Here is a 14,396-nt window from a genome sequence, read left to right on the forward strand (position 1 = left end):
ATGAGAAGCACCCCATGCTTGGAGATCTGGGAGATAATTGGGTGCCAGTGATTGCACCTTTGGAGCCCATGCATTGTGGAGATGCTTTCTCTTCGGATGAGGATACTACTTCCTTGTTGGCTTTCCCAATTGAGTCCCTCTTGGTGGATGTTTCAGAAACTTCAGCAAATGGTGCGGGTCGAGGAGAGATCTAGTCTTCTCCTTGTTGGGCTCAAGATACACTCCTTGATTCAGGGATTGAGGGAGTTCCTAAGGAGTGCTAGCTGCCGTTGTAGGATGGTTTGTGGTGGTCTCGGAGAAACAAGGTATATTCTACTGAGCTTGTTTGTAATAACTATTGTTTGATGATTTGTGCCATACGAAATAGGGAACCCACCTTTGTGAGGGAGGCTTTGCAATCATAGCATTGGGCTATGGAGCAGGAGTTGGATGCTATTGAGTGGAATAACACTTGGGATCTTGTGCCTCGGTTTGTTCATAGGAAGGTGATTGGTGTCAAACGGGTCTTCAAGACCAAATATCACAGTGATGGTGCTTTGGATAGTACAAAGTGTGGCTCGCTACAAAGGGCTTTGCAAAATGGTTGGGGGTGGATTTTCAAGCCACCTTTGTACCTACAACTCAAATGGCTACCGTTAGGGCTGTTTTTGCCTTAGCCAGCCATAGGAGATGGCTAGTTTATCAACTTAATATGGCATTTGCCTTTCTCCATGGTGATTTGAAGGAGGAGATCTATGTTGAGCAGCCTCCTGGTTGTTCCTCGTCAAATGGATAGGTGTATAGGTTGAAGACAGTCCTTTACGGCCTCAAATAGGCTCCACGTGCTTGGAATGAGAAGATAGACTCGTTCCTCCAAGGGAAGTTGGGGTATCGACGTTCCTTATCCGATCCCTAGTTATATATCCACACCTTAGCTGGAGGGCACACATTGTTCATGCTTTATGTGGATGATCTTATTTTGATAGGTGACTATGCCCAGAAGGTCAAGGAGCCTAAGGCGGTGCTACATGAAGTGTTTGAGATGACGGATACGTGCCTTCTTCATTTTTTTAATGGCCATGAGATTTACTAGACTTCGAGGGGGATTCTCATCGCCTAGCAGTGTTATGTGTAGGGGCTTTTGATCACATTTGAGATGGGAGGATGTAAGGCCATTTCTACTTCTATGGATCCAAATTGGAAGGCTACGACCCATGCAGTTTCTTTGATGGCGGTTGATGCTATAGGGAGTTGATTGGGTCCTTGATTTGGCTTCTTAACACTTGGGTTGATTTGTGTTTTCTTATAGGTTTGTTGGCTAAGTTCACAAGTGAACCCAAAATGGTACATTGGAAGGCTGCCATGAGGATTTTGTGGTTCCTGAGGAGGACTCCCAATCTTCGTATTCATTATCCAACAGGTACTTGTAATTCACATTTGGTTCTTACAAGTTGGACGGATTCAAATTGGGCCCTTATCTCATGGAGTAGCAAGAAGCGGGCCACTGTTGCCCTTTCTTCCACAAAGGTAGAGTACTCAGCGGCGTCTTCTACCACATGTGAGACAATATGGCTTTAGAGGTTACTAGGAGAGCTTGGTTGTTCTTAGACAAGTCTTGTGACACTTCATTGTAACAATGAGAGTTGCATTGCTTTGGCATAGAACCCAATGTTTCATGCTAGGTTGAAGCACATTGAGAGTTAGTACCATTTCATTCGGGAGAAGATCTTGGATGAGACCATTGATGTGGTTTATTGCTAGACGGAGGATAATCTCGTAGATTTGTTTTCGAAGGCACTTCCTTAGCTTCTTCTCTGACAACACTTGAGATTCCTAAGCCTTATGCCATGCCTAGGATTTGAGAGGGGGTGTTAGAGGTTAGTCATCCTTTAGACTAGCATTTCTCAGGTTACCATTGGTGCAGTTAGCTCTCTCGGAGGGCATTATTCCTTGTTACTATCAGTCCATGGCCATTTTCAGTAGGCATAGTGTACGGGCAGTTCCATTTGGCAGGCGATGATGCCACGTGGCAGCTAGAGGATCAGTCATTGACTATTTTATTCATTTTTTATGTAGTCGGCAGCTTTTTGATCAGGTGGGCCAGTTTTGTTGGCTGCCTGCATTATTTAATTATATCATTTCCTCCTAATTAGGCCTAGTTGGCAGCCTGCCCTCCTCACTTGCTTTTTCAGGTGCTGGTGGGAGAGTGTTAGAGATCATCCCTTGGACACATGCATTTTCCTCTTTCAGGAAGTGTGTGGAGCAGTTCAGGGTCAGTTTGAGTGCCATGTCAGCAGCAGGGTGCCACATCATCATTTCTGCCAGGTCAGCAGTCATGTGTGGTGGGAGATGCTGTCACAGATGCCACATGGCAGAGGACTGTGCAGTCGGACAGTTTTTGGCATTTTTAATGCAGTCGGCTGCATTTAATGTAGCTGACCTGATGCTGGACATTGTTCTTTTCCAGGCTATATATAGCCAGTCTTTTGGCACACTCTCACTCATTCACAGGCACTCTCAGCAGATCGTGGAGATCAGATCGTGATCAGGCCTTGCTGTCCTCAAGGTGTGCTCGTGTGGTGACATCATCGAGGAGGAGATACACAAACATACGCATTGCTCCGTGTACAGATTTGCATTCCTTTGTATTCAGCATACTTCTTACAGCAGATCTTGTTCTACTGTCTCTTTCTTTCTCTCTCCTTGTTGTGTTCACTCTCTCTCTCAGTCCTGGTCCCACGCTTCCGCATCGCTGCACTCTGGTAACATGGTATTAGAGCGGTGAAGATGGACTGACTGAGTAAAGAACCTACCTAAAGAGGAGATTTCAGCGCGACACAAGGCTGCGTTTCTAGCATTCGAGGGCGAGTGGGAGGATTACGCATCGGAACAAGGCTGAAGTGAACATGGGCGCGCGGGAAAGGAGTTCAATTGGTGAATTTGCTGCTCTTTGAAGAGGAGAAAGGCTGCGTTTTTGGCCTTCAATTGCAAATTTTACCTTTTTATCGCCTCCGGCGGCGGCTGAAGAAGGTTTGGGAAGCGAAGGAAAGAGCCCTAGCAGGCTGTGTCTTTACAGTCAGAGGGGGCTGCTTTTGCGTTTGTGCAAGCATTACAGTTGAAAATATCTACAGAGACCGACTTGGAGTTCCAGGCGATCATGGACCGGAAGGTGCCTGCTCTATTGGCTCTTCCATTAGATTAGAAGCTTGATGGCCACAATCACCGTATTTGGAGTGATGATGTTGGCCATATTGGAGTCTTATGATTTGGCGGAGCTTGTGATGGAGGAGATCAATTGGCCCTTAGTAAGAGATGAATTCAAACTCTCCTCCAATACTCGTGCCGAGTTGACCAAAACTCAGTCTCATTGGGACAAACTGAATGCGAGGATTTGTTCTTTTCTCTTTTTATCTTGTACAATAGCCGTGATAGCCAATATCGAGCACTTGACGGTGGCTCGGGAGATATGGTTGGAACTTGACCAGATGTACAACCGGATGACCCTTATGAAGAGGGTTTCTTTGGAGGTGCAGATGTGGATCTTGTCCGTGAATAAGTCTTCTTCGCTTCAAGAACACATCAACAAGCGTCTAAGCTTCAGATGCAGGTTTAGAATGCGGGGAAGCCCATTTTCTTCAAAGACATGGCGATCACTTTATTGTCCCAGTTGCTGCCATGATTCAGTACCTTTTATTTTGCTCTTATTGCATCCGGGCGGGAGTGGACTCTTCGATGGGAAGAGTTGGTTCCTATGGTCTTGGACCAAGAAGAACAATTCAAGGGACAGAATGCTTCCAAATTGGAGGCATTGATAGGTCAAGCCCTTCAAAAGAAGGGGAAGGACCACAAGAAAAAGGAGGACAACAAACCAAAGAAGGACAAGGAGAAGAAATCGACATGCCATATTTGTGGCAAGATTGGTCATTGGAAGAAGGATTGCCCCGACAAGGATAAGGACACCAAGAAGAAGGACATGAAGGATTCTGGAGCGGTGGCTACACCCTCATCAGCTGCTTTTCTACACTTCGCGGTCATTGAGGACCCTACACCGCAGACTTTTGATGCTGCAATGACAGCCCCTCAGGCTCGAGAGTGGATTGTTGGCAGTGGTGCCTCATGGCACATGACTCCTTCTACTGTTGGTGTTGCCCATTTGCAACCTTCGCGTGGGCAGATTCTCATAGGAGATAGCTCTTTAGTGTCCATTGCTGCACGGGGTGAGATGCAGGTGATTCTCAATGGACGTGGTGGTATCCACACTTCCGAGGTGTTGCATGTGCCAGGTTTAGGGTATCATTTACTTTCAGTACATAAGATTTGTTCTCTTGGCCTTTTGGTGGAGTTTGATAGTGATGCTGTTCGAGTCCTTTATCGTGGATCAAGGAAGGTTCTCTCTTCAGGGTACGAGGAGAACGACATTTACAAATTGAAGTCTTCTACATCTGCATATCTTCGGAAGGCATTGCGAGGATCATTTGTTCGAGGTTTGTTGGACATAGTGGTGAGCTAGCAACCATGTGTCTCCTGCATTTGTGGGAAACAACATAGGGATGTGATTTCCCACACAGCTTCGAGGCGGTCTACTTCGCCTATGGAGCTTGTATCTATGAATCTTTGTGGCCCGATGTGGACCAAATCCTTGAAGGGGAGCTTGTACTTCATGTCGATCGTAGATGACTACAGCAGGATGACATGGGCCTACTTCTTGATGCTAAAGTCGGAGGCTTTCTTCTACTTCAAGGATTGGCTTCTCTTCGAGGAGAATCGATTTGGCCAAAGATTAAAGACCTTGCGATCAAACAAGGGTGATGGATTTGTTTCTAACGAGTTTACTCGTTTTTGTGTAGAAAGGGGCATTCACCAAGAGTTTGCCAATACCAACACTCCTCAAGAGAATGGCATTTTGGAGCGGAACAATCCTAGTGTGATCGAGATGGCGCGCACCATGATGGAGCATCGACAGACACCTCAGTTTCTGTGGGCCGAGGCAGTGGCTACGGTAGTCCACATCCTAAATTGATCTCCTACTTTGGGCGTTGACAGGATGATCCCTTTTGAGGCTTACTTTGGGACGAAGCTTGATGTTTCTTATTTCAGGGTCTTTGGGTGTGACGCCTATGTGCACATCCCGAAGACGCAGCATAACAAGTTTGAGGCAGCTTCCCGACGATAGATATTTGTTGGCTACAGCTCCTAGTCCCAAGGTTATCGCTTGTATGATCCCGTGAAGCAGGATGTCTATACGAGCCGAGATGTGCGGTTCGTGGAAGTTCCGGCTACAGAGGGGTGTGAGAAGCACCCCATACTTGGAGATCTAGGGGAGAGTTGGACTCTCGAGATAGTTGTTTTGGAGCCACAACCTCTTGATGACGATTTTTCTTCAGATACAGAGTCTTCTCTTCCACTGGCCATCTCGTGGAGCTTCTGCCAATGAATGTACTGGAGTCTTCAACAGATGGAGAGTGATGAGGAGAGTGTCAGAAGTGGTGCAGCAATGGAAGCGTGAAGAATATGCTGAAATAAATGCTGAAACACAAGACAGAAGAAAGAATGAACACAGTAGACAGATGAGAACTCAGATGTATGCTCGGGAAATGGAATCCATATCGAACACGAGACAGCAGCATACAACGGTGAGTCACTGGCTGCGTGGGCTCCTCAGCACCGGCTCCTCTCTCCCAGAAGGATCTCCACTGATGGCTGAAGTACCAAAGACTGTGGAGGAGGAGCCCTATAAATAGCCACAAAAAGTGGGGAGCATAAAATGCAGTCGGCCAGCATTTAATGCTGGTCGGCCAGCAATAAATGCTACAAATACATCATAAATGGCCACAAAAATGTGCCATAAAATATTGCATAAAATGCTACATAAAATGCCCAGCCTCTGCACACAGAAAGCCTCTCGCTCTCTGTCAAGAAGAACAGCTCAGCATGAACCCAGAAATCAACACCAGTCTCTAGGATTTCACTGCCAGATACCGTCGATGCGTCAGGGATGTCCCTCTCTGGAACCTGTGCACCTGTATCAAAATATAGATGAGGCACTGCAGCCCCACCAACACCCGCTCACACTCCCTCTCTGGCACCGAGGAGTCGTGAGGGATGACCGCATCACCACCACTAGAAAGCAGCCGAGGAAGGGGCCACCAAGCCCTTCCCGCGATCCGAAGAAGAGGATCCCTTCCGCGCCTTGGACTTCTCCTTGGTCGGAGGATCGGAGTCGGAGTCTGATGAAGGAGAGGACTCATCGGTAGAGTCACCATCCCGCTTCGTCTTCTGCTCCTCCTTCCTGGAAGCCGCTAACTTCTTGCAGTCCTTCCGCAAATGTCCCTTCTTGCCACAGTGGTAACACTGGGCCTTCGACTTCTTCTTCCCGTCACCCCTCTCTGAAGCTATATAAGCCTCACCTCCATAATGTGCCGGAAGTCGCCCCTGTAATCTCAAGGATGCCTCATGCTCAAGAAGCATCGAGGTCATATGTGTAAAACTGACAGGAGACGATGATGTGTGCGCCCGCAAAGCATTGGCGACTCCATCAAACTCCGGGGGGAGCTTGTAGGAAGTGCACGGAGGAGCCATATGGAGAGGATAAGAAGAGAAGTAGAAGAAAAGAAGGTCGTTTGGAGAGTGAGCACAGCCAAAACGCAACCAAAAACACCAAAAATAGTGAGTTCACATGCAATATAACCCAAAGGCTGACCAAAATAAGCCAAAAGCTGCTGCACAAAGTGAAAAAATCAGTCAAAAACTGCCAAAAACAGCAAAAAACGGCCTGAATAATCAGAAAAACAGGCAAAAATAATGCTGTAAACAGCAAAACACAGGCTGCAAACTGAAGAAACAGGGGCTAAAGACTGTTGCCAGCAGGTTGATGAAGAAAACATGGGCAGCAAAGAGTGGAACAGCAGTAAACGCAAATCTGTCCAGAAAAACGCAAAACGCAAATGCTGAAACACTGTCGCCAGCAGCAAATCAGCAGTCGCCAGCAAGAAGGACAGCTGGCTGATCAGCAAGAAGGGTGTAAATCCTGAAATCAGCAAGAAAACACAGCACAAATAGGTTGCAGCCTGAAATCTGATACCATGTCAGAAGTGGTGCAGCAATGGAAGCGTGAAGAATATGCTGAAATAAATGCTGAAACACAAGACAGAAGAAAGAATGAACACAGTAGACAGATGAGAACTCAGATGTATGCTCGGGAAATGGAATCCATATCGAACACGAGACAGCAGCATACAACGGTGAGTCACTGGCTGCGTGGGCTCCTCAGCACCGGCTCCTCTCTCCTAGAAGGATCTCCACTGATGGCTGAAGTACCAAAGACTGTGGAGGAGGAGCCCTATAAATAGCCACAAAAAGTGGGGAGCATAAAATGCAGTCGGCCAGCATTTAATGCTGGTCGGCCAGCAATAAATGCTACAAATACATCATAAATGGCCACAAAAATGTGCCATAAAATATTGCATAAAATGCTACATAAAATGCCCAGCCTCTGCACACAGACTCACACCTATGAGCTGACTAATATCTGCTAACAGAGAGATTCTTGAGGGGGTTCTTAAGGAGTGGGAACCGCTAGATGGACCGCGGAGGTCACGGAGGTACTAGGCACATACTATGGAGCTTGTTTGCTCTAACTATTGTTTGATGTCCCGTGTTATGCAAGATAGAGAGCCTACATCAATGAAGGAAGCTTTACAGTCTAATCATTGGTAGAAGGCGATGGAAGCCGAGTTGGAGGCCATTGAGGAGAATGGTACTTAGTTTCTTGTGCTTCGTCCCTCTCATAAGAAGGTGATTGGTATCAAATGGGTCTTCAAGACCAAGTACCATAGTGATGGCTCTTTGGACAAGCACAAGGCTCACCTTGTTGCTAAAGGTTTTGCACAACACCCAGGTGTTGACTTCCATGATACTTTTGCCCCTACAGCTTGCATGGCGACATTTGTGTTGTTCTTGCCTTGGCTGGCCTGTCTTTCAGTTAGATGTGAAATCGGCCTTCTTGAATGGTGATTTGAAGGAGGAGATCTATGTGGAGCAGCCTTCTGGCTTTGGATCCTGGGATGGAAAAGTATATAGGTTGAAGAAGGCCTTGTATGGCCTAAAGCGGGCTCCACGTGCATGGAATGAGAAAGATTAACTTGTTCCTTCAGTCAAAGTTGGGATATCGGCGCTCCAAGGCCGATCTGTAGCTTTATGTATATACTTTCGAGGCTGGTCATGTGTTGTTTGTGTTGTATGTTGATGATTTGATTCTTACAAGTGAACGTGCACAGAAGGTCCACGAGACAAAGAGAGCTTTACATCAGACGTTCGAGATGACGGACTTGGGACTTCTTCATTTCTTCTTTGGTCACGAGATTTATCAGTCTCAGAGGAGGATTTTCATCTCTTAGCAGAGATACATTCAAGAGCTCTTGGTGACTTTTGAGATGGAGACTTGTCGTACCATTTCTACTTCTATGAATCAGAACTGGAAGGCCACTTCACACTCAGATTCTCCCCTGATGGATGCTTCCCGCTACCATCAATTGATTGGATCATTGATTTGGCTCCTCAACACTCGTGTTGATCTTTGTTTTGCTGTAGGTCTCTTGGCGGGGTTCACGAGTGAACCAAAACAGGTGCATTGGCAGGTTGCCCTGAGGATTCTTTGGTATTTGAGGGGGGGCTTTGATTTAGGGATTTCTTATCTAGTAGGTACAAGTGCTTCAAATCTTGTTCTTGTAGGTTGGAGCGCCTCGGATTGGGCTGACAATGTGGACCATTGGCGGTCTACTACAGGCTATTGTTTTACCTTGGGTGCAAGTGTTATCTCATGGAGTAGCAAGAAGCAGCCCATGGTAGCCCTTTCCTCTACTAAGGTGGAGTATCGGGCCGCGTCTTCCACCACATGTGAGGTTATGTGGCTTCGAAGATTGTTGGAGGAGCTTGGTTGCCCCCAATCTCGTCCTACTCTTCTGCGGTGCAATAACAAGAGTTGCATTGCCTTGGTATGGAATCTTGTATTCCATGCTCGGACAAAGCACATAGAGATCTAGTACCTCTTCATTAGGGAGAAGCTTTTGGATGCGACCATTGATGTGGAGTCCTACAAGATGGAGGATAATCTTGCAGATTTGTTTACAAAGGCTCTTCCCCAGGCTCTTCCTTGGAGACATGCCAGATCCCTCAGCCTTATGGCTCGTCCAGGATCTGAGAGGGGGTGTTAGAGATCATCCCTTGGACACAGGCATTTTCCTCTTTCAGGCAGTGTGCAGAGCAGTTCAGGGTCAGTTTGAGTGCCACATCAGCAGCAGGGTGCCACATCATCATTTCTGCCAGGTCAGCAGTCACATGTGTGGTGGGAGATGCTGTCGCAGATGCCACGTGGCAGAGGACTGTGCAGTCGGACAGAGGACTGTGCAGTCGGACAGTTTTTGGCATTTTTTTAATGCTGCACCTGATGCTGGACATTGTTCTTTTCCAGGCTATATATAGCCAATCTTTTGGCACACACTCATTCATTCACAGGCACTCTCAGCAGATCGTGGAGATCAGATCGTGATCAGGCCTTGCTGTCCTCAAGGTGTGCTCGTGTGGTGACATCATCAAGGAGATAACGCAGGCATACGCACTGCTCCTGTGTACAGATCTGCATTCCTTTGTATTCAGCATACTTCTTACAGCAGATCTTGTTCTACTGTCTCTTTCTCTGTCTCTCTCTGTCTCTCTCTTCTCTCTGTGTTCACTCTCTCTCAGTCCTGGTCCCACGCTTCCGCGTCGCTGCACTCTGACAGAGATGGCTCAAGGAGATACATTGACAACCCTTGTATATCTGCCCTTTTCTGTGTTCTGTCTCTTTTCTCTCTCCCTTTCTCTTGTGTTCATTTTCTTTTAGTCTTGTCCATATGCTTCCACATTCGCTGCACTCCGACAGGATGTAAGTTTACATGACAGCATGCTTCATAGGTTCGTCTTACAGAGGTGTCTTGTACACAACCTTTGAGTTCGAATTCATTGCATTGTTTATAAATCTTATGAGTCAAATGGAGATTTGTGAGGTGCAAAAGGTCTCTGGAACAAAGCCAATTTATAGTAGGCAAGGTAATTGGGCAACAACTCTGGGGTATGAGACTGGTTGCCCCTTGTCCATGCAGACCTGCTCTGAATGTGTGGTCACATATTTTGTTAAGCCCACACCTAGATCAGCTTGCAAAATCCTCACATGACAACAAATGCAGGCAAAGCTTAGAACATCGATTGTCATCAGATTCATTTTCCAACATAGTTTTTCTCACCTTGCAGTTTCTAAGAGTGCACTCACATATATGCCATCTAACTGTGAATAGATGATATGCTTACAAATTTGTTCACATCATAGTCTGGTCTGCATGTAGTGTCTGTATTCATGCCTATTATGTATATATATAAATATTGTTTGATTACCAGTTGCGTTTTTTAATTTAATTATAAAGTAGAAACTGTGGTGAGCCTCTGCATGTCTGATTGTAACAGGATGTCAGCTGCAGCATATTTGGCTAGCTTTCTTGCTCGTGCTAAATACCTGCCTTTAAGTGTTATTACATCATCATTGATAAGGTCAGTGTTCATTACAGCAGCTTCTTGGCTTTTCATGTATTTTACTGCTCCCAATCTGCAGTTCATACATAATGAATGGGATATTTATTGTATGCAGAGCTGTGGATTGGTGTATAAATTTCACTCCTAGGCATATTGACAAGAGGGGAGCTTCTACTGCAGATACAGGGGTTAATAGTGTATTTTATTCAGCATGTCAGGTAGCTAACATCCTAAAGGAACCCTTGCTTTCACCTATTTCTTTTTCTATACTGCAAAATTCTTTCAAAACATGGTATAGGTTACATTTTTTGCAGACTTGTGATGACTGCCTGCAGACCCAAGTAGTTTGTTAAATGACAAATTTTTAAAATGTTGGAACTTTTTTGTCCACAGGCTGTTTTGTATGTTCTATGTTTCAGAATGAAAAAACTGATGGAAGATCCAGAGCATTGTGCTACTCTTTGCAATTTGTTCATTGAACAAATTTTAAGGCACAGTATGAATCCTCTAAAGGTAATTAATTTTTACGTTGCTCCGAAGAAGACAAGGTCTGTGCGAGACATACTTTGACACAAGGGCGGTTGTTTCGTTTCAGTTATGTTTGCCATCTGTAGTGGGAGAATTCATGAAGCAGGCTACCTCATTGCATCTTGTAGACACTAGTGTATCAGAAGAAATCAGCAGGACGATTGAGACTGAATCTGCCAAGAGTTTTGGTGGTGTTGACAGGCTCGATATGTTTTTCCCCTTTGATCCTTATTTACTTAAGCATTCAGATAGGTAATAGAATCTACATAAAGCTTATTCCTTCAATGTTTTGGTATGATCTGGATCTTTAAATCAGCTAAATTGTGGTAAATGCATGCAGATTCATAAGACCCAACTTTACTTTCTGGTCAATGGTACAGTCTGAATGGGAAGAACAGAGTTCTGATGATGATGAGAGTGGATTGGACGATGATTTTGAATCTGAAGATACTACTGCTAGACCAGTTGCAAAACATGTCCATAGAACCCAAGTGGAAAGTCCAGAGGATGTTGATGGAGATGATCAAGACATGGATGAGTTTGAACTTTCAATGAATCGGATGTCTATAACACCTAATGATATAGAGAAGTCATATTTAAGGTCTTTAAATCTACCGACCAAAGTGCTTCCTCTCCCCAGCAAACTGACGGCAGAATCCTTGCTACACTACACAAGGGCTTTGGTATAAGGAGAGATTCTCTGATGCAATTTATTCTTTTCGATGAGGAGTGTTGTTCTCTAATTGTCACCTCCAAGCAGCAGTGATGTGACATAGCAAAGTGAGCATGGGGTCACATGCAAAGCTCAACAGCAAGTGACACAATTTGGTATTTTAAGAGCTCAATGGCAAGTGACCTGTCAGCATTTCAACAATTTTGTGGGGGCGGGGGCGGGGGCGGGGGCGGGGGGGGGGGGGGGATTTGAAACTCCCAACAGCAAGATTGAGATGTTTGAAGAGGTATTCGACCCAAGCGGCATATAAATACATTAGCAGAGGTGTGAGCAGTTACCAATTGAGATGATCATCCTCGGGCAACTCTCCTTCAGGTTATCATTGGGGCACAGAGGGACTAGTAAATATTTCTGTCCAAGCCAACTCTGGGATGAAGGCATGTAACCAATGCAATCACAAAATATTGTCACGTTTGTAACAGTGTCTATTCTATTTATTTGATATCTTGTATCTGCAGTGTTATCGTTTTACTGGGTATCAGGTGTTACAAAGAATCTTTAATATAGATATGCCATTTTTTGTATTGCACTTTCCAACCACCCAAATACCAATCACAAATTTGTGCATTGTCCCATTTGCAACAGAATGTCTATTCTATTTTATTTAATAATATGTTGTATCTGTAGTGTTATCGCTATACAGGGTATCAAGTTTTACAAAGAATCTTTAATATAGATATGCCATTTCTTGTAGTGCACTTTCCAATCACCCAAAAACGGTGGTACGCTAAAATATTAATTGTCAAATATAATTTGGTGTCTTGTAGTTGAGGAATCATGCATCTACTCGGAGAAAAGGACTGCGGTGTGCCAATAGTCTATTGGAGAGGAAAAAAACTCTACTTCCTGGGCTCATAAGAGGTGAGGTTGTGCGTGGAAGGACTTGCAAGATATAACTAAGAAACTATTTAGATCAGAAGCTCCAATGGCTCAGGATGTGCAATTGCAGTCTATGTTGAAGGTGAGATAGTAGGGTCAATTTTGGTCTATGCATTGAATGCTATCAAAAGGTGCAGAAAAGTGGAATTTGCCATGGGACAAGGTTGGACAGGCATGCACCCTTCTGATGGGTGATTGGAATATGACAGATGGTTCACAAGATGAGTCACCTGAATCCAGCTGCAGGATTTATGATGAAAGGCTAACTTGGAATTCCTTGAGACTAATGTGATGTTCATGGTGTTGCTTGGACTTTGATGTGAACATGATGTTGATGTAGTGCAATATACATGGGAGAGTTTGGTAGGGCTGCAGCGCAGGATGTATACTATTGAAGGATGGTAACTTTGCTTGAGCATAATTGAGTCTTAGATGTGGTTGAACCTGATCATACACCTTGATTGCTCTCCCCTTTATATTAACTATGGGCCTGACAGAACATGGCTTGCCATTGCTTAAGAGATCCTTTGCTTTGTTGGGGAACTTGAGAGAATCACATTGAGCCTAACAATAATTCAGTTTATTGTGATAAGATTGGGAGGCATATATTGGCTGTGAGACAAAATTGCAATGGCCCAAGTGATGCGTAGAAGAAATTACATCAGTGCTACAAGATGTGGAGTATATTGAAGTTTCCTGGAGGATTATGAAAGTCAATATTTAGACATATGCTTTTGTATTCCATGAGACAAGATGTGAGCGAGGAGATCATTGTTAGAAGCTTGAGAAATTATTGGAAGTCCTTTCTTGAAGCCATAAGGGATCTTGGAAATGAGTTTATGAATGCATGCTCATTGGAGTTTGAATTGCATGTTTTGAAGCTCAAGATTTGAATCATTTGAGAATTGGCAAAAGTCCAAAATGCTAACCATTTGATGGTGGTGTTTTGGCCAAACTATTGTACTTGAAATAAATCCTATGACTTGTACTCGCTTGCTAAACCTAACATGTGATTTCCTATAAAAGTAGTGCCCACATGAGCCTTTCTATGAGCTAGAGAAGCTTGTCTACTTTATGAACAAGTAAAATATAACAAAGCCCAACAAAACATTATACTTAAGTGCAAAATTAGAAGGGCTTTCTTCAAGTGTTCATGCTTGAAAGAACATATATAAAGGTGTGAAACCTTTTTAAATTAAAGTTAAAGAGCATATTATATGGATTTGCTAGCCTATTATGTATAGTTTAGAGAAGGAAGCTCTTGCACTCAAGTTTAGATGTCTCAAAAAGTGAGTTTGGAGGGCAACACTCTCAAACATACTAACTTCATCCTTTAAGGACTCATTATGAGTAAGCTTCCAACAAGGACGAAAATTCAAAGTCCACAAACATTTGCTTTTTTGTATTATTTTCAAAAGAGCTAAAGCATTGACCCCACCCAATTCTAGGAGCATGTGGTGGTCATGCCTTCATGGAATGTAGATGAGGATTGGATTTATGAGTGGGATTTGAAAAGGGCACCACAATGAAGATTGTGTTTTTTGTGGGATCAAGATAAGATAGATGGAAAATTGATTAAAGTTTGAAACTCTATAAAACATGTTAGCCCTTCAAAGCCTCTCAACCTACAAATTTATAGGGTTGAATGATAGTGCTTGGATCAATGTGAGCTTGTGTGTTTTGCAATGCTCAATACCTAGTGATTCATATGTTA

At 44.3% G+C, this 14,396-nt stretch overlaps 1 protein-coding gene across 2 annotated transcripts in view; it reads left to right on the top strand.

Annotated features, from left to right (window-relative positions):
- The window catches only part of LOC148026866 (RNA polymerase I specific transcription initiation factor RRN3 protein), a 28,301-nt gene extending 16,020 nt beyond the window's left edge, over positions 1 to 12,281 (top strand). For both annotated transcript variants that reach the window (XM_087691397.1, XM_087691395.1), the window contains exons 13-17: positions 10,477 to 10,560; positions 10,658 to 10,760; positions 10,936 to 11,055; positions 11,138 to 11,322; positions 11,411 to 12,281. In XM_087691397.1, coding sequence (XP_087547523.1) covers positions 10,477 to 10,560; positions 10,658 to 10,760; positions 10,936 to 11,055; positions 11,138 to 11,322; positions 11,411 to 11,759 — 841 coding nt within the window. In that variant the 3' untranslated portion in view covers positions 11,760 to 12,281. The remainder of the gene's footprint in view (positions 1 to 10,476; positions 10,561 to 10,657; positions 10,761 to 10,935; positions 11,056 to 11,137; positions 11,323 to 11,410) is intronic.
- The last annotated feature ends 2,115 nt before the right edge of the window (positions 12,282 to 14,396 follow it).

This window comes from Lygodium microphyllum, chromosome 13, assembly GCF_053477565.2.
Source record: "Lygodium microphyllum isolate KBCC chromosome 13, Lygodium_microphyllum_v1.1.10, whole genome shotgun sequence".
NCBI classification, from domain to species: domain Eukaryota; kingdom Viridiplantae; phylum Streptophyta; class Polypodiopsida; order Schizaeales; family Lygodiaceae; genus Lygodium; species Lygodium microphyllum.